Raw genomic sequence first — 23,598 nt, forward strand, 5'->3', positions numbered from 1 at the left:
CAAACCATCAAAGTGAGCACATCTTTTGTATAATGATATTTTCAATGATGCTACATTGCAGGAAAATACATCCTATCTTTATCTATTTTACTTGTTGTTTGCAGTGTGTTCCAGGTGTTACAAATAAAATACACATTTAATGCCCCCATTGAACAGCCTCTGAGCTGTAGACTGAGCAAAGAAGACAACATTTTACTCCAACTTCCCTTATAATAATGTTATTTAGTCCCTAACTGGTCTCTCTCTCCCGTGAAGTTAGTGTCCCTATTTTCTCTATAGTTTCTATGGTATGTATTTGACTGCCAGACATGTATTGTTTTGACTGTATCCATTTAATCTTTTTCACAAACTTATATAGTGGGGGCATTATGCAAATGAAAACAAGGAAAAGTAAATTGAATTTACACTTTATTAAAATCAAACAATTCTTGCAACCCTGAAAATTGTACTCAATAACATTATCTCACTGTACATTGTTCTTTATAGAACTTCGGGTAATGTCTGATTCAGAAACACTTGGACTAGATGCTACATGTCAGTGATTTATGAAATTTCTGAAAAATGACTTAAGGTGGAATTCATTGCCTGTTATAGCCACTAGTGGGCCATGGTCAATTCTGAAAGACGTCAGAGAGTAGGGATGGCACTGTGATTGGAGTTTGGCCTCACTAGTGAAATTCTGTGTTTTGCAACAACTTCCCCAGTCCTGGATGTTTTGCTGACGGGAAGTCCAACTATGTGTGCCTCAACTGCAAAGCTGACTTCTTCCAGCTCACACTGCAGTTTGACTCTCTGTGGCCCACAAATACTTCTTCGAGGTGCTAGAACCATTTCTAAGCAGAAATGAAGATGGAGTTTAAAAGGAATAAAAGAGAATAGCGAAGAAAAGGGGGGGAAATGCTGATCCTTTACATCTCCCCATGAGAAAGTCACAGGAAACAGTTGTAGGAACCATGAGATGATTTCCTGTCTTACATTTACAAACTACAAAATAATGTGACTCCATTGGGGGAAAAAACTGTAAGACCTAAATGCAAACCGCGGTCACTGGATTATTATAACCAACAGTGTGACTAATAGTTTTGTTTGTTTTCCATTAAGGTGACATACTTGTTTGATAATGGAGGGACAGTCTTCTTTGCTATTTTTATGGCAATATGGGGTAAGTATGTTTTTCTATTACTTCCTAGCCCTCACTCTCTGAGGCTATTGCTCTCTCTCTTCATAAACACACACGCGCGCACACGCACCCACGCTCACACATGCGCACCATGTATCAGTTCAACATAGTCTCTTTGTCCTCTTCACACATTCACTGCTCCTCTGGGAATGCACCTCTTGACCTAATTCTCTAATCCCTAAAGCCTTGACCTTCCTGAACTAAAGAACATTTTTTTCTGCCAGAAGCAGATGGTGATTAAAAGCAAACTGAAACATGCTATAACTCAAGTTAAGCTTCTGGTATTTTCTCTCTTGAAACTGATGCTCAGAAAATTTTTTGTTTGCTTAACATTTCCATTTTGTATTTTTAATATATTTAGAGATGCAGAATCTATTCCATATATGATTGATCAGTAATGTCTAATACATAATAAATTCTGTTCCTGTCTAACATCTTAAAACTGGAAAAATTATGTGCAGGTACACAACTTTGGCTGACTTTTTTCACCATGTTTCTCATTGAGTTTTTAAAGTACCCAATTAATTGAGGCTTAAAGTAAATCAGACAGGTTGGAATCCTCTATCCTTTGAAGAAAAACAATTGCTTTCCTGGTTAGGGTCAGCTTTCCTAGCAGCCCTGTTGAATGCAAAGTCATTGTTAACTTGGCAGTTGAAGGGACTGACCATGTAAGTGCTAATGCAGAAAAGTAAACTGTACTAGAAGACAGGCCTCTAACTCCCATTCCCTACATTTCTCAGAAACAGAAGTTTTGTGCCATACTCTGTAGCTTTAAGTAAAAAAAAAATTGAAAAAAATTACTTCCAGTGTTCCTTCAACAGAAATCCAACTGTGATGCATAGCATTAGGATCATAGGGGGAGCAGTAAAGAGTCAATCCACTGATTTTTGTCCAAAAAAAGTAAAAATGTAGTTTTGGCTCCCTGTTTTCATTGAAGGATTTTTTAAATTAAATTACCAAGCAGGGCAATCAAGATGAAATCTTTTAGTCTTATGTGAGTCCACAAACAATTCTTACTAAAAAAAAAAAATGGACCAAAATACAAATGAAGGTTACCCCATAGATGCTTCAACACAGCCAAAAATGGCAAAAAAGGAAACCTTTTGGATGATTTATCCTTTATGTTTTTGCTACTAGGCTCAGGCTTTTACAGTTCTTCTTGGCACAAGCCACATGACTGTGATCTTGCTTCAGCATTTGGAGGATGGGTTGGTGAAAAGGCCAGGATGTAGGTAAAAACTTGCCATCAGGAGCCTTTTTTCCCTTAGTTTTATACTGAGGTACGAAGTGGAGGTATGTCATCCATAGGAATGCCATCACGTGCATTTTCTCGACCTGCTGGCATGGATGAATCATTCACAGTTGAGTTGTTGAAGTAACTAGCATTCCCAAAACTCACATCATAAGGTTCCGGTGCATTGTCTAATCGCAGAACTAAAAAAGCAACCAAAAAAAGGTGTTTTATAGTGACAGTCTGAAAGATGCGTACCTGCTCAGGCATCTGCCAGACTGTAGGGATTGTTCTAGATGTACATCTATCCTTTATATGGGCTTTTCAGACATTAGTTTTGAAATTTTAAATTAGTAGATATTTTTCAAGCCACATTTCTTTCTAAAACTAAGAGAGCAGTTTAACTTCCAAATTTTCCCTGCTGGTGGACCAAAGCTAAAGGAGCTAAGGAAGAGATCACAACAAAAGTGTAGTAATACTTTGTATAAAGGAGTATAGACAGGTATCTCATTGACCTGAATATCTTGATTTCAGAGTCTTGTCAATAAGTTCAGAATTTTTACTTCTGGCAGAAAAACACAAAACTTTTTAATAAAGGAAGAACATTAATTTTAAAATCAATAATAGTTATTCTACCAAGTGTTTCCATATCTTTATGGTTGAGGCACTGAACATGGAGACTGGAGAAAACTATTTGTAAAAGTTTGTGTTTCCTGCCATTAGATTCCACTTATCATGTACTTGAGGTTTTATGACTGATGATGAAGTGTTTGTTCATTGTCAACAAACAGTCAATTATTATTTCTTTAATGAGCTTGAACTTATTTTCAAAGAAAACCTGGCATGCAGGAAATGCTTTTAAATACTGAAGCAGTAGCTAATTACTAATTAGATTAGTAATCTAATTATTCAGTGAGGTATTTTGATATCCTGTCAATTTCATTAGCCATCTCTTCACAAACTAGACTCCCAAGAAACTTAGGGACTTGGGAGAGGTGTCCTTAAATTATATCAGTTCAATAGACTGAACTTTTGTATGTGATTACAGATAAAGAAAAAATTCTGAGGTTTAAAAAGTTTAGAAACCCCTGTTGTTCAAAATCTTATCCTTTATTTTGAAAAATGCCACTTTTTATTTTATATGGGTTACTAGGAACTCATAGACAGAATTCAGTTAAATTTTTAAGTAGTGGATTTGCTTCTGAAAAGGAGCATATGTCACTCATGACCTGAAGTTCTCAAAAATCAACAAGACTTTATCAATGGGACCTACCAGGGTATTTAACTATTTTTTTTATGGTAGCAAGTGTCCCTTGTGTAAACCAGAAAACAGTTGTGATTTTTTTCTTGAAGTTTAAAAAAAAGGTGAGTCAAGCAGTTGAAGTGACTTCATTTGTGTTCTAAACATTATATTAAGAGCAAACTCAGTGCTTTATTCTTAGCAGTTACATTTTTTATTCATAGACATTATGATTCTCTTTCATCACATGAGTGAGAAAATTGTGACTTTATGTAGCTTTTTAGAGACTAATTAAAATAATTAATATAGGACTACTATATCTGTAAAACTTTTGAAGAGCTAATTAGAATATGTCTTTGCTCAAATTACTGCTACTTAAAAAAAAAATCCAACAATTGCAAGGTATGGCTTTGCAATCACTTGCTAACTAAATTGCTCATATTTTTCTTAATATCATGCCATTATCTTCTAATTTTATAGATGTGTTCTAGGTTCTAGGGTTATTATTTAAAACCAGTTGTAATGCAATGAGCAACAGTTTCAAATATTTAAAATTTTTTTCACAGATCCATTATTTTGGTCATGTGATTTGAGAAACAGAGAGTAGATCAGAGTAAATTTTTGGTTCTGTTTATGTCACGTGAATCTCTGAACCCCTTGTAGATAACGTAGTGACCATTAGCAATCCTCACTGAATTAAAACCACTGTGTGCGGGTGAAGTTCTGAAAATTGTTTTTACCTGGTTCGTTTCTATCATCATAAAGTCGCCGATGGGAAAATGAATTCGTTTTCCTTTTTCCACACAACAGGTAGCCAACCAGACTAAGCAGGAAAGCACCCAGAATAGCGCCTAAAATGGCCCCAAATACTACTCCTGTGTTTCTATTCTCTAGAGAAAAAAAGAAGAAATAATTTACAAACAAGAAATAAAAATAATTGTTGAAAGTACAGTTATATGTACACGTGGACTTCCTATGTACCACAAAGAATATTTAACAGTTTTTTAAAATTTAGATAATGGTGATTGTGTGTGTTATAAAGTACTGAGTGTTTGGGATATATTGGCAAAATATGCTTTCTGATAAAACCAAACTTTACATTTTGAATTACCTTGAATTCTAAGTCCTACTTTTATAACTGCCTCATTACTCAACACCAGTAGTACTAAAATATCGTGTGTGTGCTCCATTAGGACATAATTTCTATGTTGACTGCTATATTGTTTCTAGTCAACTCTGAATCTCTGATGAATTTTAATGATGAAATGAACTTTGAGCTTGCCTCTATAATAATAATTCTAAAGTAAAAAGCTAATAGGAGTAAGTGGGTAGTAGAAAATGAATCCACAAAGCTCCAAATGAAAAGGCACTGTAAGGAAAAAGCAGAATATCCTGATAAGGATATTTCCAAGTAGAACAAATGACAAAAGCAAGATGCTGTCAATGCCTTCATGTAGGGAACAGATGTGTAGGTCTGAGTTTAAGAGAACCCAAAATTTCACTCTATCACCCCTTTTACCAAGTACCTTATTTGAAGACTATCATCAATAAACTACTTACTGCTCCATGAACTCAAATTTAGTGTATTTTTTCATGGTGTCTGTTTTTTATTTCTTGAGAAGCTTATTAATTAGGTAGGTAAGGTGGTCTTACAGAGTCTCTGATTTTATATGAAACCCTATTTATTTAAAAAATAAACCTTCACAGTGGAAGATTAACAGAAAATTATTACAAAAATAAAAGTGAAGCAAAGTTAACTTTTATTAAAAGAGCAATGGTAGGAGTAAGTATTCAGTGTTCTCAATATGCATTTTGAGTTTAGAGAGACAAAAGAGATAGTATTTTTAAAAAATATATTTCTGATGGAATATTAGAGTATGTATGAATGGAGTGGATGTGTTAAAATTAATGCTAAAGTGAAAATATATGTACATATAATACATTGGTCGCAGAGCTATAGTGAAACCCAGATTTCAGAATTTAAAACCTTTCTTGTACACTAGGAACAACTTTAAAATAAGAATTCATATATATGATTTGACGTTTACATCATTAATATAATCTGTAAATAAGTTATGTGGAAATCGGTGAGTTCTTAAGGGGAAAATAGCATTTTTTTTTTTAAGTTTCAGGGAAACAGAAACATGGTTAGACCTGAAAAAATAAAACATAATGAATTTTCATTAAATATTAGAGATTTTTTTTCACTTCATGCTTTAAAGCAAGATATAATCCCTAAAAATGAAACATAAAAGTGTCTCATATTAAAATTTTCTTGTGATACAGCTAAATTCCATTTTTATGGTGTTCATTAGGTACTAAACTAAAAATTAAGGAGGCTTTCCTTTTGTTGAGCTATTTACTTTTTAAAAAATATCAGTGTTCTATTTTCCTGTGATTGCTGTGTGGTATTAGATAACTTATAAATTCATTTACTTCAACTTTTAAAACCCACATTCATATATTCTTAAAGTTCAGTTGTACAGCATTCCTAAAAGCATATGAAATGTCAAGTAGTCTTTCTAAAATTCAGTGAAAATTGTTACACAGTATTTCAAAACTGTACCACTACCTCAGTCTCTGTTTCTCTTCAGCCTAACCTACTTCTCATTTTGTCCCACTGCCTCATCATGTTTCTATATAGTAATGACTAGTATATGCTGACTTAAGTTCTAAAATCCCTTCACTATTTCCAGGGAATATCATGGTTACCCCTAAAAGTGAGAACCACCTGTGCTACTGTAGTCTCCTCCTTTTCTCTCGTATGACACATTCTATAGATATAATCTACATGACTGACTTGGAGGTCATTTCACACCAAAGGAAAGTTAAATTTGTTTATATTTACCTTCTTGGGGGTCTGATGTATTTGGAAAGATTTTTGAATTATTGGTGAATTTTAAGGTGGGCTGTAGAGTCGCTTCCTGATAGGGGGTAAACCCCACAAAGCTGTCATTGGTAGGGATAAGCCATCCATCTGGTTCCGTTGTCATGGGGCTCATAGATATGGTGGTTGGTGCCGAAGGGAGGGTGCTAACTGTAATGGAACTGTTGTCAGTTTTCATGGTATCATTGGCCAAAGACCAAGTGAACTTTTCTGAAGATACAGCAGATGTAGCATTGGGAGGTGCTGAGACGGACAGAGAATTTTCACCTGCTGCAGATGAGTTCTGAGGCAGCTTAGAAGTATGGCTGTGGATCAAGGGAGGGCTTTTGGAAAATGCGAGCGTGGGTCTTGGATTCCTGGGAAAGTTCGTGATCAAATTATCCACCAAATCTGTTGTTCCGTCACTTTTATTTGATGGATCCCAGAGAGAGGAATTACTTGCTTTGGGATTGGAGGTTTCTGTATTTTCTCTACCTAAGTTGAAATCTGCTGCACTTTTCCAAGGAACATATTCTTTTGCCATATTTTTTAAATCTTCTGCAATGTTTTGTGTTGTGTTTACTTTCAGACTTTCTTTCCCATGGCTCACAAACAGTAGTAAACTAAACAAGGTTGAAATCAACAGAATTTGGGCTGAGGTCAACATTGTAGCCTTCTTTGGTATTGGTGTTACTCAGGAAATCTGAAAGAAAATAACAACCTTTTAAATTATTAAATGAAGATCTACATTTTTAAGTGGTAAAATCTAGAAACATAATGCTGAGATGATAATATGATAGTCTTAATTCCAAAAGTTTGTTTTCTTTGAACTATGTACTAAAACTAAAATAACTGAGTTCTATATTCCGGGTAACACTTTTTTCCTTCCTCTAGGGAAATGCCATGCAGAAACGTTATCACCACTATTCCACTATTTAAAGGATTATTTAGCTTGGGACAAGTTAAACACACACACACACACACACACACACGCACACACACATGCACATACACACACACTATATGTACTGCTAAGTAAAATTTTTTAAAATATTGTAAATATAGTGTATGTAGACCTGGCTGATTTCTTCAACCTATTTAGGAAAACATGTTCTTTATAAAGATGTCATTTGGAATATTATGAAAATGATGTTACTGAATGTCTACTCAATGTACCAGTTTAAACTGGGTCAGTCAGGGGCCCCACTTGAAAGATTTTATTACACCTAATTTGAGTTATTTGAATTTGAAATGAACATCCATTTTTTCAAAATACTTTTCATGATGCCCTCCATTCTATTAATTTCAAATTAGGGGAAATCAGAAAGACTTTTAGATTTTAGGATATTCTTTAATTATTTTTCCTTATGGTATTAATGAAGAGTCTGGTTGGGAGTGTGTATGAAATAAATTACTTAGCTAGATTTAGTGGCCAAGTTGGGATTTGAAACCATGGTCCTGACTTCCCGTCCAGGCACATCATTTTGCTTGTAAGTGTGAAAATGCTACAAATTCACAGATAAGCGTGATATGGGGGAGAAGTTTTTGAAATTAGATTTATATTAAAATTCTGGCTTCTGTTACAAATAATCTTTGAAAAACAATCATAATAAGCAGTTGCTTTATCATCATCATCATAACTACACTGACTTCACATTGTTCTGAAGACTAAACGAAATGATTTAAGTAGAAGTACTCTGAACAATTTCTGGCCTAAAGTAAGCAGTTAATAGACATTAACTTCCATTTCTCATTATTAAAATAAAATATTTCTGTACGTGTCTTGCACTTTACAAAGTTTACAGTAACATCTTCCTTGATCATCACAATGACCACTTAAGACAGAAAGAATGGCTTATATTATCCCCATTTTGCAAATGAAGAAGTAAAGTTCAGAGTGGCTAGTAATGGAAGCTAGTACTGTACATGGAAGAGGTAACACTGAAAGGCAAGTCTACTGGCTCCAACCTAATTAGATGTTAGAATTTAAAGAGTTTTTCACTGAAACAATTATTCTTAAAAATATATATATTTGACTATTTCTTCTCAAACAATGAAGTCTGAAAACTGACTTTATATTCTTTGAATTGAACCTTAGAGCTTATTTTTCACTAAAAGCCTCCAGGATGACTGAGATAATAGAAGAGAGGAGGTGCTACTGCTATTATTTGAGTCCAGTATTACCAGAAATTTTTAAAAAGATTTCCCAGAAATATTTAGAAATATTTTCAACTTTAATGATTTTTCATTAGGGTCTGAGGAGCTTCTAAGCAACCCCTCTGATTATCTTTTGGTTTCAGTTGTCACCCTCTTTGCTTAATGATTTCTTACATAGTGGTACAACTCAAATATATCTATAATACATCCTGATATGCTTTTCTTTCCCAAAAGTTCTTAGCAAGCAGTCTATACTTTTGGATTCCTTAGGTTTTAGGACATAATATCTCTCATGCTCTATACTTAGCACTTCATAAAAACCTCCTTAAAAAGCAAGGCAGGCAGACATACGAGAACATTCACACTGGCATTATTTATAAGTTCTCCAATCTGAACATCCATCAGTAACAGACTGGTTAATACATTATGTAGATTCATGTGTGGAAATTAACACACTGGAGCTATATACAGAAATAAGGGTGATTATCACAAATATAATAGAGCTTAAAATACCAGTTGTACTGGTGATTCCATGTATACAAAGTTCAAAAACAGGCAAAAAACTAGAATGTTAGAAGTCAGGAAAGTGGTCACTTGTGGGGAGGAAGGAAACAGTCTTGATTGGGTGGGCATGGGAAGGGCTTCTCTTTGCTTACGATACTCTGTTTCTTGACCTGTTAGGGGTGAAATAGGTGTCTGTATCTGTGATGATTTTGTTTATGTTTCATTTATTTTATTGTTATAGTCAAGAAAATTGGCTTCCTAAAAACTGTTAACATAACTGGAAAACACATTACTATTTAGCATTTATTATAACAGATGTTTTGCATGTTTTCTTATTTAATTCTTAACTAAAAACAAACAATGAGAAAGGGATTATTAATCCTATTTAACAGATTATTAAATGGGGCATAAAAATGTAAATAATGTGTCCAAGGACACACAACTATAGACACACACTACAGAGACAGGATTAGGATTCAAACCTTGGCATTAAAGCTAGTAATCGCTCATCTATGTAACAAAAGTTACAAAGGAATATACAGTTTGGTAGACAGCTGCCTTTTAGAACTTTGCCCATCAACATTGTCTTAGCACAGCCTCTGCAAATTTTATTTTAATCAGAGCAAGTCATAATCCCATTTTTTAAACACTGGAAAAAGTCGGCCTTCTACCCTAAGTACCTCTCAAAAACCCTAAAGACACTTTTATCCTACGTGAAGAAAATCCTAACGGTTGTCTCTATGATTTCTAAATGGACACCTTTCCCATGTAGCTGACAGATTAACATTAACAAACACATGTGGTTTCCCCAGGACCTGTATTAGCTCACCAACATTTCATTAAGCTGAGGCCTCACCGAGCACATTTAAAATGCGATTCCATTTAGTTTAAAAGTACTCACAGGTACCTTTTCAGAACCACCTTTGTCCTGTGACTTCTGTCAGGTTCGGGCACACATTACAGCCTTTTCCTTATCTGCTGCCGTGATCTGATTAGCTTATGTACTGTACTTTGCTGCCAGTCATGGTTCTTACGCACATTGACCAGCCTTCCCCCTGCCTACGCTCTCTGGTCGGTTTTCTTCCTGTTGAAGTGGGCACCAGAGGGGGAACTGTCTCTCAGCTGTTCCTCTGACTTCTCATAATGCTGCCCGAGGAGCGTGGCATTGAGCTTTCTCGTTCCCTCCCCGTAATGAGAATCCATGTATCAAGAGCGAACAAACTGAGTGTTGTTGTTCCTGTTTCCCTTTGCCTGTAACAGTGAACCACCTAGGGGCTCCCTCTACCCTTCACCCAGCTTTTGATGGCAGCGTGAAAACCTTAAGTATGAACACCCCAAAGGAGCCAAGCATTTTGTTACTACCTATAATTTATCTCCGGGGAAAAGAAGGGCAGAGAGGGAGAAGATGGAAATCTGTGAATACTGTTTGCAGTTCATTCCTAATTAGCAGAATTATAGGGAAGGCTCTAGTGAGTATCGACTTATTCCTGTTGTCCGGGCATCGCCGTGGGGGACAACTTTGATTCTGTCCCCTGGCTTCCTTAGTGCCTTCGTCTTAAAGGAATAGAAGCACCCAGGAATGGAAACCATCAGCTATTCAGAATCCCAGCCCTGGACTTTTGCTGGAGCAAAGACTAAGCAGTTTTAGTTAAGCTCAATCCATTCTGAATGAATAAAGCGTGTTGTAAGCAGCACAGGCTAATGGAGGTGGTACAAGAGCTCCAGAGGGCAATGACATAGAAGTGTACTCTTTCCTCTTTGCACTTTTCTCTCGGCTTATCCCCATCTCTCAAGTTCAGATACTAAGATGATGTGTACTTGTTATGCAAAAAACTAAGTTATGCTGGATGATGGATGGCGTGCTGTGTGTGCTCATGTTTATCTGTCAGCCAGGTGCAGCATAGAGGGAGACAGAAGGTGGGATGAAAGAAAGTGAAGTTGTCGTGGGAGAGAAATTTAGGATAACCACCAGATAGCAGCATTTCCCCTCCTGTTCTTTGCCCCTTCTTGCCCCTAGGTGGAAACTCCCAAGAGGAATTTTGAGGGTGTAACATAGGAACAAAGTTGAGATCATTACAAACATGAAAAATTCTAAGATGAGAATGATCAGTCATAAAGGGAACAGAAAAAGGGAAGAGAATTTCCATTTGTTTTGTGATAGCTTGAACACGGATTCTAAAACTTTCTACATATATTGAAATGTTTGTATTGTTTCTAATACTTGTAAAATATACTTCCAGAGAGTATGAGTTTTCCTGTTCTTAAAATAATTCCTTCACATGGAGAAAATGAACACTATTTTCTCCCTTTCTTTCTTGTTGGCACTAAAAAGTGGTTTCACATTACTACTTTTGTATGGAGGGCTTTGGGAGGTGGTGAGAAAGAGAGATGGGGAGAGAAACTGTAGCCATTATGGGAAGCAAATCTACACTCTTTGCACATAATTTTGCTTCTCCTTAAATGCATAAAGTTGTTATTCTGCCTGGCTTCCCTGTTCTGAATCATGCTCATTTTATACCAAGCTTTGAAAATAAGGAAGCATCCTGCTGTGTGTCAGGTAATCAACCCTGGCAAGGGAAGAGAAATGCTAGTCATCCTAAAATTTCTGCATCAAAACTAGAAATTTTAAATAAAATCATTAATTCAGGTACACTGGGGATAATATGAAAACATGTTTCTATAGTGAAATAACTAAAGAGCATATACTGTGCTACTTCTCTCTCAGTTGCTTTTGATCATTTCTTGTTATAGCTTTCAGGCTACAAAATAAGACAGATGGGTTTTGTTTGTCTTTGTTATGGGAAACTCAGTCTGACACGTAGCCAGTGTCCCAGGTAGACCTTGAGTGTTACTATGAGTGGCTTTTCCAGCCTTGGGCTGTATTTCGCTGTCCCTAAATGAAAGAGCCACAATAAATGAGGACATAAGGAATTATGCCTCTGTAAATGCCTCTTTTATGAGGGTTTTGAAAGGGTGAGAAGACTGAACTCTAATCATAAAGTAGGACTGTACCTGAGAACCATAGGCATATCATTTTACTTTTATTTGCTTCAAAAGAAAGAAAAAAGAAAAAGAAAACCATGACTTCCCTTCAGAAAAAGAACAAGTTTCAAAAGTTTATGAACATCATCTAATTAAAAGACTAGGTATGCATAAATCCAGGAAAAATACATAGAACATCATAGCCCCTGCTAAGTTGGGCGTTCTGTCATAAACTTCAGTACTCAAATAATTAGGTGAAAGAGTGTCATGCCTAGGAAGAAAGAAAGACTGTGTCTCCAAAAGAAATGGCATGGGCTTTTCAGCCTTCTGTCGTTTCACTCCCTGTAGAAACAGCCTCTATGGATCAAATAGAAGGTGGGTGAATGGTAAGCCAACATCCTTGTATAGGAGCCTTACACAGCCAAAAACTGAAAATAATTTTAAGAAACTATATTTACATCTTTGTTTCATGGGATGCCTTCTGAGGCAACTGACTTAGCCTTTAGATTTCAAATGAGTAGTGGACATGTGTACACACCATGCTAAGTAAAATTATATACACAAGATTTTGCCGTTTTTTAAAAGTCTTTGGGAACATAATTCATTGTATTAGAAGATTGTTTTGTTTTGTTTTTTTAGAAACTATCATATTCTAATACTTTAGCAACAACCTTGAAGCCCAAATGCATAATTTAAATCTAAATATTCAATTTATATTCATGCTACAATCTCCACTTTAAGTGTTTTAAAACTTTTACTAAGATATGACCTAAAAACTCTCTCTCCTAGTCATGTGTGTTTTAAGTAAGGTTTTTATATTAGCTTTTCAGCTGGTTTCATCATCTGGCAAATTTGGCTGTAATTCTTATAGTTAACTCACTTAACAGTACAAATGCTCATTTGGAAGATAATTACTTAATGAAATAACTACCTGTCCTTACAAGGGTCTTCGTAGCTACTTCCCAGACTGTTCTGACAGAGGTCGAGCACACTTTGATTCTCTTTGGAAAATCAATGAAAGAGAGAGAGGCAGACAGACACAGGGTTGGGGGAAGAGGGATCCTGTGTAACCCAGCACCCAGCACACGCTTACCTTCAAGTCCAGGAGGTATTTACAAACAGGAATTCAAATATCACAGCTGTCCCAGCTAAAATGCTTCTGCTGTGCATTAGAGAAAGCAGATGGGTTAAGCGTGACGACGTCCCACTAAGCAGGAGGGTGCCAGAGAAACAAAATTAGGTGGAGCTGGCTGTACCTTGCTTGTGTAATGCAGCACCCAGAACCTGACTGACCTGCTTCTCAGCTGTCAGCATGAAGATACCACCTCATTCAGGCCTTTAAAAAAAATAAGTCCAACCCTCCAGCTTTCATAGGTCGCTTGTTTTGACTTCAGGGCAGGCTAGTTGTCTTAAGCGGTGGCAGAACAAGGGGCATTTATTTCCTGCCCTAAGTGAAAAAAGGGCAAAGACTTTGGTAACATCCCTGGCGTATCAGGAGTTTCTGACACATGCTGGGTTCCCACTTCTCAGGTGAGGAAACCAGAACGAGTCACACCCTGCACCTGTGGCTGTGTGCTGGCCGAATGTTGTTCTCTTGACTCAGAAACAAATCATTCTTTCCCATAGTAGGATGTTCTATTTGTGTACTTGAAACCTGAACAGAGAAAATGTAGTGTAGTCAGTAGTAAGTGCACTGAAATCAGTTTCATAGAAAGTTACACTTCACACAGTGAATCGATGTGTGTTGGGATCCTTGAGAAAACGGTAAGCTTTAAGTTAGAAATAATCACCAGGACTGAGATGGGGCTTGTTGATGACTTTCAGAAGTTAGGGGAGTGAATGGGGCCTGTTTTAAAACAGCCACACGATCCTGAGTAATCCTGGGAGCTTTCTCGATTAAGTAGTTTCCATCCTGTTCTCTTTGCTTTTACTCTCAATTGAGAAGCTGGAGAGTTTCAGAAGCGCCCAGGTAATGCCTGATTAAATGGGAGAGTTGAATAACAACCTGGCACACTTCCTTCACTTCCTTTCACGGCTTATGAAAGGGAGAAGAGTGAAACTGCACTTTCTGGGATATTCTGCACATCAATATTTGGGGGCTGGCGCCACAGTCTGCTCAGCTCCGTATGCCCGAGGTTCATGCTTGCTTTCTGTTGTGCAAGGAGACAGGTTTCCAATTGCTGAGAGAGAAAATGAAACTTTAGCTAAGGTTCAGGAGCTTCAAATTGAATGCAAAGAATCTGCCCAGTTAATTGGCCCCAGGAAAGAACAAGGTAATTCTATAGTTTTCAATTTTCTGAAGCCCAAAGGCCCCTTTAGAGTTTGATTATAAATTAAGCCAACCCCTTAAAAAAGTTCACTCAAAGGATATTTAAGCTGTAGCTGCACTGGTATGAAGAAAAGCAAGTTAAGTTTAATCAAACATCTGGTTACTAAGCAATGGCTTAATAGAATTTAATTGGTTATTTTCAGATTAGTCAGTACCTAGGGGGAAAAAAAATCCAGTTGAAAAAATATTTTATGTCCGTACTTAGAGAACTGAACATGACTTGGCAGGATTGGGTGTACTGCACCCTTAGGAATTTTTCTAGATACATGTATGAATATTGTTACTCTTTTCTGACCATTAATTATGATCTATACTAAGCATGAAAATTACAAGCACTTTTGCTGCAGTTTTCTGCCTTCACTGCCACAAGAGCCAAAGCTTATCTTCCGTGACCTCCTTTTCTGAAGACCCGATGGCCTCAGAATCCTTCTCATCATTGCCCTCCTGACAATCATAACCAAATGATTAGAACTGACCCTAGAGATAGACCACATTTACCTTCCCTGTCATGAGCTCACCGGAAGTAAGTTATAAATGAAAACTATGCACACATTTAATGCCTTAGTTATTACTTTACTCACTTAGCTGTGATCAGAAACCTGTGTGAAATCACCTGAGTTGGAGTGAAAAAGTAGTTTCTTGGCAAACAAGTCTCACTGAGATACATTTCCAGGTATATGCCATCTTCTAGGAAAAACCAATCCCATGTTGGACTTGTTTCACCAGAGTAACTGAACAATAAGTCAAGCCAGCTGAAATGACAATGACTTGTGGTGCAATTCTTATATATACATATTTTTGTCCTTACCTACTGTGGTGCTTTTCATCTGGCACTCAGCTGCTTTACACCCACTAATTAAGTCTCAGTACATATTGAAAGAAGAAACACCTCTTTGTCTGAGATGGTGGAACTACTCACAAGTGGATTTTCTATAACCTGAAATCACATATTGTCACTGCTGGACCTGAAAATAGAACCAGAGTAGCTTAGGACTATGTCTCAAAATCAAAACATTGTTCTAGATTCAAGCTGGTATTTTTTACATGTCCTATAGGATAGCCTGCCTGATGCTGATATCTATCACACAAAGGGAATTTGTTCCCATAGGTTAGATTATTAATAGCAGGTTATGATTTTGAAATAGAATATAAACTGAACTCATATTTTTTTTCATATAGAAGCATGAGCACTTTAAGCAACAAAGAAATATTTGATCAATAATAAAATAACGTGATGCTTATATTTTTTTAAGGCTAGTTCAATGATATTCATTATAAATACAATGGAAAATGAGGACTGGAAAGTTTCTCTAGGGATGATAATTGTTTCGGTCTTTGGTTAGAAGATAAATAGAGGGGTCATTCTTATGATAACAGTTGTTTAACATACAAGCTTATTTTTTCCTATTAAGTCACATGGTGTTATAATATGGTCTTCATTTAACTATAACTTTATGGAAAGGTTAAAAACTCCATTTTGGTGCTAAGGGCTTTCTAGAACTATGCCCTTTGTTAGATAGAAGTTGTTCCATAGTATATAGATACATGCATGGGTGCAAAGGGGGAGCTAACGGAGCTTGTAAAGCTGATAAATCACATACAAACTTTAATTCAGCCATGGTTCAAGGAAGAGAATGACATAATTATAACAAAACCTGTTGCATTCCTATTAACACATTTATATCAACATGTTTTCTCAGTAAATGTCTTCATAAAGACAAGAAACTGAAATAGAGTTGATGCTGAAACCTACCTCGTTACAGCAAGAACTAGTAGGTATCCAAGGATTTCTGAATCAGCTGCAAAATGAACATGATGTCCTTAAGGGATGTTTTTATGATAAAATCTTAGATCTTATGTTTAATATTCATTAAATTTTCAAATAAATTCTATTGTTTTATTATTAATTGTAATGATAAGTCAATCCAAATTGTTTTTTAAGGAACCTCATATTTCACGAGAGATTTTTAAAAATAATTTTATAAAAAAATAAAAATTTTAATTTATATCTATATTCTTTGCTGTTTCAGAGAAGTATGACAAGATGATCAATAAACACTTTCAGTCATAAATAAAGGGATAGAATTCTGAGGTAGAAATAGAATGGAAATAAATTTAAAGACTTTGTCTTATCTCTTTTCCCTGCATTAATTTCCTTACAGCACTTAACTGCCAGCTAGCATACTCTCTATTTATTTTTGTTGTTTATTGTTCCTGTCCTAGAAAGCTCATGAAAGCAAGCATTTTTGTTTGCTCTCTTCATTACTTTATCCACAGAGCTAGAATAATTCCTGGCAAAGAATAAATGTTCAATAAATGTATAAATTAATGAATAAATGAGTGAATGTATATGAACAAATAAATACGTTTAACAATAATACCAAAAAAGTGATTATCTGCTAGCTCACTTTTCTTCTACCTAGAATATTCTTCTAATTGTTGGCTCATGCAGATCTGAAATCTGCTTTTTTTTTTTTTTTTTCACTTAAAGCTATTCCTTAGACATATTTATATGATTGTACATATAGGTCCTTGACCAGTTTCCTTGAGCAGGTGATAAGAGAGGGACTCTAGTTTGTTAAGAAGACCTGATTTTAGCTAGGGATGCATAAATCTTCTGTTATAGCAGGTGAGAATAGAGAGGCAGTGGGGACAAGTGTAGATAAGTGGGTAGATATAATTTGGGTGGATAATTCTTTAAATACTTTATTTTTAATGATGAGATGGACAGCAGAATTGCAACTGAAAGTGATAAGATTGTAGGTGCTTGATGTTAAGAGAGAAGAGAAAAGATGACAGCATGACAGACTCAAAGATTCACTCATATCAATTTAAAATAAGACAAGTCACGCATCATAGCTGTGATTTTCTCCAGCAGTGTTCATGTTCATTGTAGTTAGAGTGTTGTTTTTAACTAGCGTCATGCCCAAACTGTGGGTTCATGACAAACTGAGACAAGCTACAGAGTTGAGGGAATATGCAAGTGAGTGAATATAAGATTGAGCATTAAGATACATAAAGAAGGAAGTGAGGCTTTGAGGAGAGGAAAGGACAGGGAAAAGATGATGGGTCAATGGACTGAAAATCTAGGTCAGGGGAGTACTGAAATTGGAGTTTAGAGGAAGTGAGCTAGAAGGATAGAGGTGATAAGATAATTGGAGATTGTGGGAGGTTTGCAGTTATTGATCAGAAGTATGCCGTGGAAGTACATGAGCCATGTAGAGTAAGAGAAACTAACTTTGAGGGTAGAAATCAAAGAACTGAGAAGCCAAGGTCCTTGAAAAATTATCTGTGTATATTGTAATTTCCAAGAATGACTTTGGGGGTCATGCTGGTAAGAGTTACAGTAAGCCAGGAGTTTAAAAATCTTCAGAGAAGTTTGGGGAAGTGTCCCCAGAAAGTGTTAGATGACTTCCACAGAAAGAGATAGTAGGAAGTGTGGACTGAAAATGTGAGACTCGAATCTGTGGATCTTTAAGGAGGAGAGAGAAAAATGGTCTTGAGGGACCAACGATGAGTAAATTCACTCCCTCAGCTTCAGTGCCTGTTAGTGTGGGAGACGAGTCACTGCCTGCTAAGAGCGCCGCACGGGAATTGGGGTTTGGGCCCCCTCGGCCTCAGAGCAAGCAGGGGGCCATACAGGACTTCGCTGTTGATGACCGAGAAAAAGAGGGCATAGTGAAAGTATCTCAAGGAGTTGGGAAGGAATGCGAGATGTTCACAGAGGCAGTCCCCGTTTCCCAGAGCTAGAGGGTTAAAATCGGAGGGTTCACGGATACTGTGAAAATGTCTTCTTGAGGTAACTGATAGTACAGCTAAAGAGACAGTGCCTTAATCCTGGCGGACCCAAGTGTGAGTGAGGCAGGACAGGAAGGTGTGTGTGTAGAATATGGGTATGGTGACACCTTGCCAAGGTGGAGAGCCCCAGGCTTCCTCCGGGCTCCTGCATAGACGAGGTCCGAGGTGAAGCCTCTTATTCCTCGCGCCTAAAACAACTTTTCAACTCTTCAAGTAGTAGCCTGGGGGAAATAATATCACTCTCTTTAGCAAATACAGGATATTTCATTGTGTGGGAATACCACAGGACTGGTTCATTCTTGTATGATGTAGTATACTGTTACGCATTTCCTTATTTTAGAACTCTCATTTAATTATAGAGTCTAACCTCTTTAGATTACGCTTGCCCAGTTTATCAGTTATGTAATCCATTTTATATAGACTTAAGTAAAGATAAAACTAGGCATACATATAATAAAATGGCAAAATTAGCAGATTGACAATATTAACTTATTTTGCCACCTTTAGGAAAAAATCCAAGTGATTTATTAATGCTTTCTAAAAATTTATATCAAGTCAGATAATTAGAAAATCCTAGCATCTTTAATTTGTTTCTTTCTGGTTGGAAAAGTTATAATAATTAAACCACCACCTCAGCAACAACGGCGTTTATTTGCTAAGTGTTCTGAGTACTGAGCCATGACCTGGAGAGGGGCAGAGTGGGGGAACGACGCGCCTACAGTAGGTCTCTGCACTCTGAAGAAGAGTCTGAATTTGTGTCTTGGCTCAAAAGCTTCGTCTGGTTTTGCCAATTTCCTGGACGTGTAGCTGAAACACAGCTGAGGCCTAGATGTTATCTCTAGTTTGACGGAAACTCTGTCACTAGGGTCATTAGATATGATGCTTTATTCTTAAGATTATTTGATGTTGATCAGAATCTCATTGTCCTCAGGGTTTCATGATTAAGGGAGTGGGCATGCAAAGGAGAAGGAGGCAGGTGAGTTAGGGTGCTGGATGAAGCCAGTTTGAATCAAAAGGAAAGAAAGGAGCAAATGAAGTTTTCTGCATGAGTACAAACAGAGGAGTTAGCTCTAGAGAAATTCTTTATATAAAAGTCGAGTCTCCTCTGGTCAAGATTGTGCTGAGCATTCTCATTGTTTTAATATAACATGATGCTGTTTGCATGTAGCTTGTTATTTCTAAATGAATTTTATTAAGGAGGGAAAATGTCAAGTCTGATTTTAGGAATTGGTGAAGATTTTCAGTGCTTTAGATTCAAATGCTGCCCCATACCATGTTCTTAGAACCTAGTTATTTGTTGTTTCTTATTTAATGTTAGAGAGGAAGAAAGAGGGGAAGGGAATTGGAAGTAAAGTTAGAGAGAGATCCCATATTCTTAGACAAAGAGGAAATTAAGAGATGAAGGACTTGGTTACTAATGACTTCTAGGTGTGTCTGTGTCAAGTACAGTTCAGCTCAGCATTCGAAATCTGCTACCTCACAAATATTTATAAGCTCCTTATATTGACTAGCTTACTCTACATTCATGTACAGAACTCCATTAATTTCATATTTGTAAGGTGTTAACCAAAAGAAAAAACAGAAAAAACTGCAGTAACATTCCCCAGGCATGAAGATTTAAATATTGCAGTTTCAGAGCCTCTCTGCTGATGATAGAACCTGTTTAGTGAGAGTTCTATTTTTACCTCGGGTATGGTGATGTTGCAATACCACGTGGGGAAAGCACAAGTATGCTTGAGGATGTTGCTGAAAATTAATCTGGGAAACGGAGGTGAACCTAGGTGTTATCCAGATTGGCAGTCTCCGAGGTGTTGCGCTGATAAACTGTTGTTTCAGCTGGGTCTTGTTTTGGGAAGTCCTTAAATCTTTATCTCATCTGATGAAAACAATACTTGCAATTCCTTTTTGTTCTCCATATTCAGACATACTCAAATTCACTTGTGTTTGGAATTGACCTCTTTACCCTGCACCCTCCCACCCTCCATGACACCCCCAAACCCCTACCGAAGTATAGGGAAGTCATTTTCAAACTTTTAAATCAAATAATTGTTTTTCCAAGTAAAATTGAACTTTATCAATGTATAAAACAGCTAAAAATGGGGCTTCTATGGTGAGAGCACCTTGGTATATCTCCAGTGAAATTCCATGGAGTGTAATTTGAAAAGCTCTGGAAAATGGAAAGAACACTTGACCAGGAGTTAGAGTTACAATCACTGGATTCCATTCAGTCAGTTCAATTTAGCAGACATTTATTGAGCATTTTCAGAGTGCCAAGCACTTAAAATACTAAGGGGTGAAAAGGCACTTTGGAGACATTCCTTCCAGTGTAAGAAAGAGTGGGTGTGGGAGCAAGTGTAGTAAGGTGTTGCAGATGCTTCGGCAGGTTTCTGGACAAGGTCAGTGATACATGTCAACCGCTCGGCCTTGGGTTTCTGTAGATTTAAACTAAACAAATTGGAAAAAACTACATATAGAATCTAACCTCTTTTACATGCATGACCATATGATTCTGTTGCTCTGTGCCACTGACTTTGGGCCACAAAGGAAATGGACATGGACATGGAAATGGACATGGAAGTACAAGGACAGGATGCAGCATGTGCATCTCTGAAGTTTTTTTAAAGTTGAGGAAAGTTTGTCATTTCTAGTCAGAAAGGCAGGAATAAAAAAATAAATACAATGTATGGTTGCTAAGGAACATAACTATGCAGTATCATCTTCAGCCGTTCCATAATATTCCTTCTACCTCCATGACTCATGTGAAACCTGGCTTTCCCCTAATAATAAAATGGAGGCCTCTTATCCTCCAACTCCACCCTCAACCCAGTTTCATGAGACCAACAGAAAGAGTTGATAAACTAGGCAGTAGGTACTGCACAGACAGTGTATACTTTGTATGGAGTGCTCCGTAATTCACTTCCCACAGATAATTACTATGAACACTTTAGTATATATATTTTGGGCATTATGTATCTATAACAATATATCTAATCTATCTACATATTTTATATATGTTATATATATCTATATATTATATATGTATTTCTGTTACTTTATCTACATCTATATCTGTACTGACACTTCATTCTTTGTAAGTGAAATGTCTTTCACTTTATATATTTTATTTTTAAAGCATTTTTATTTTAATATTAAGTAAGTTTAATATGCTTCTTTTCTTCACCATCCCACAGTCTCTGCCACCATGCTCATTCTGAGCCATTGTTCTTTGCCCTGCCATATTGTAGTTCCTTCCTTTGGACTCTATGCTCTTTAATTTCTACTGATCTTTCTCCATTTCATATCTGCCTTTTCCAGGATACTTCTTTCTTGAAGACTTTCCCAGCTTGCTCTCAAATTCCCATTCCCACCTGTTAGCATCTCCAATATCAGCTCTATCCATTAATATCCAGGGAGGAACTGTGGTATGGTAGAAAGAATATGAATTTTTTGAGTTAAAATGACTTAGGTTCCAATCAGCTGTGTGACTTTAACAAGTCACTTAACCTCTCAAGATCCCAAATTTCTAATCTTAAAAAAATGAGAGTAATAACAATAGCCATTTTATGACGTATACCATATATATCTGGTACATGTAGTTGCCATTCCTATTTTTAACTATTGAGAATGTTTGTGATAGAGATTAGAAGTAACGTATCTAAAATGATTGTTAAAATGCTTTGTAAATAGTTGGAAATCAAAACAAAGCAACAGCCAGTATTTCTGACAGCTTGACCTTAAACAATTCTAGTGTTAACGATCTACTGCCTCAGTAACCATGACTGATTCTCATTTCACCTCTTTCATGAGCATAACTGCCTTTCCTCTAGGAGGTGGGGATCAACGTTGGCAGCACATTAGAAGTCTTTGGGAGCTTTAAAAATATACTGATGCTGGGTTTTGTCCTGCGATTTTGATTTAATTGCTCTGAAGTGTAGCATGGGCATTGGGATATTTTTAAAGCTCTAAAATGTTAAACTATATAAATCTTGCTTCACTTCTCCAGCTCTTCCACTCTCCCCACATTCTCATCCTTGCTAAAACCTATCTGGGTCTCTGTCATTAATGCTCCCATATTCTTTCAGTTTGCTGCTTGCTTCAGAGACCACCTTGTCCAGCCAGGATCCCAGAGCCAACTGTGCATACAAAACTTGTCACCACCAATGATAAGAAAGGGCTAGTTTGCTTGCCACTTTCATGGTTTATAGATACTTTTTTTAAGTCGCAGACTCATGGAGTCCTTGACAGATTCCAGTTTCTTCTTGAAATTTCCAAGACCATTAGTCATCTTCAACTCGAGACCAGTTCAACACATTTTCATGCCCTCTTCTGTCAAGAATGGGGTTAAATCACTAATGCTCATTTGGGAAGATGAAATGACTGAGTTAAGCCTTAAAATTTCAGCCCCCCGTCACACATCGAGAACCTGTAACTTACTTTTTAGAATCTCTTCAATGCAGGGGGCAAAATGTGAGCCAGGGGACAGGTCTTGCTGATGACTTAAGGCAGTGTGGTGCTTTATTTCATTACGCATCATTGGAATTTGAGTATATTTAGATGGGCCAATAACTTTCTAGTTGAGGGTAGGCTCCAGCTTTTGTTACTGTATTTATAGTAGACCATATGCATTTGCCTACCAGAGAGGTTTGAGAATAAAGAAGGATTTTAAATTTGGTGTTATTTCCAATTAGGTTTTGTAAGCTTTCAAGGCTTAAGGGCCAACCCATTAATCTGGTTTATCATGAGTATGGTTAGCTTGGGTGCATATCCAGCAGTGAGTTAAATTGGCACTGTTGGACAATTATTGGACGGGACCAAAAGATGTTGAAGGGCAAATAGGATAGTCATTGCAGTAAGCAGACATAAGAATCTGAGTATGTTCATCTTGAAATCAGACTAAAAAACTATGAAAAGGAAGACTGTCTTCTCAGGAGTTCAGGCAAAAATATGATGGCCATATAATTAGTAAATGAAGCAAAGGTGATAAAAAGGAGGACCAAAGGTAAGAGTTGCTGGATGGAATGATGCATGACTGGCCTGGCCTGGGGTCTTAGGAGAACCGTCTATATCAGATGCCATCTGCTTTGATCCTGGATCAAGAATTCTAGTGGTGGTCTTGGGTTATTTAGAGATACTCAGTTTAAGATCTCCATTAGGCTGAGATGACCACTCAGCTATAGGGGTCCTTTTTAAATAAGAAACGTGAATCCTTGAGTCAGTACCCCTAAGTTTAGTAGCACAAGGGTTAGTTATTAATACCTGATATGGCCCTCTTCATCAGGGCTGAAGATCATGATGTAGATCATATTGGAGA

At 36.8% G+C, this 23,598-nt stretch overlaps 2 protein-coding genes across 5 annotated transcripts in view; one reads left to right on the plus strand and one right to left on the minus strand.

Moving 5' to 3' along the window:
- ANO3 (anoctamin 3) overlaps positions 1-23,598 on the plus strand; it is a gene marked incomplete at its 5' end in the record, with an annotated part of 218,119 nt that overhangs the window by 162,045 nt on the left and 32,476 nt on the right. For all 4 annotated transcript variants that reach the window (XM_081154128.1, XM_081154125.1, XM_081154127.1 and 1 more), the window contains one exon: positions 1,102-1,162. In XM_081154128.1, coding sequence (XP_081010254.1) covers positions 1,102-1,162 — 61 coding nt within the window. The remainder of the gene's footprint in view (positions 1-1,101; positions 1,163-23,598) is intronic.
- MUC15 (mucin 15, cell surface associated) lies at positions 398-13,340 on the minus strand. The gene is made up of 4 exons (XM_081154130.1): positions 13,254-13,340; positions 6,500-7,220; positions 4,392-4,541; positions 398-2,614 (listed from the first exon to the last, which is right to left on the minus strand). The coding sequence occupies exons 2-4, from the start codon at positions 7,182-7,184 to the stop codon at positions 2,451-2,453; spliced, it is 999 nt and encodes a 332-aa protein (XP_081010256.1). The 5' UTR covers positions 7,185-7,220; positions 13,254-13,340; the 3' UTR covers positions 398-2,450.

This window comes from Miniopterus schreibersii, assembly GCF_964146895.1.
Source record: "Miniopterus schreibersii genome assembly, chromosome: 12".
NCBI classification, from domain to species: Eukaryota; Metazoa; Chordata; class Mammalia; order Chiroptera; family Miniopteridae; genus Miniopterus; species Miniopterus schreibersii.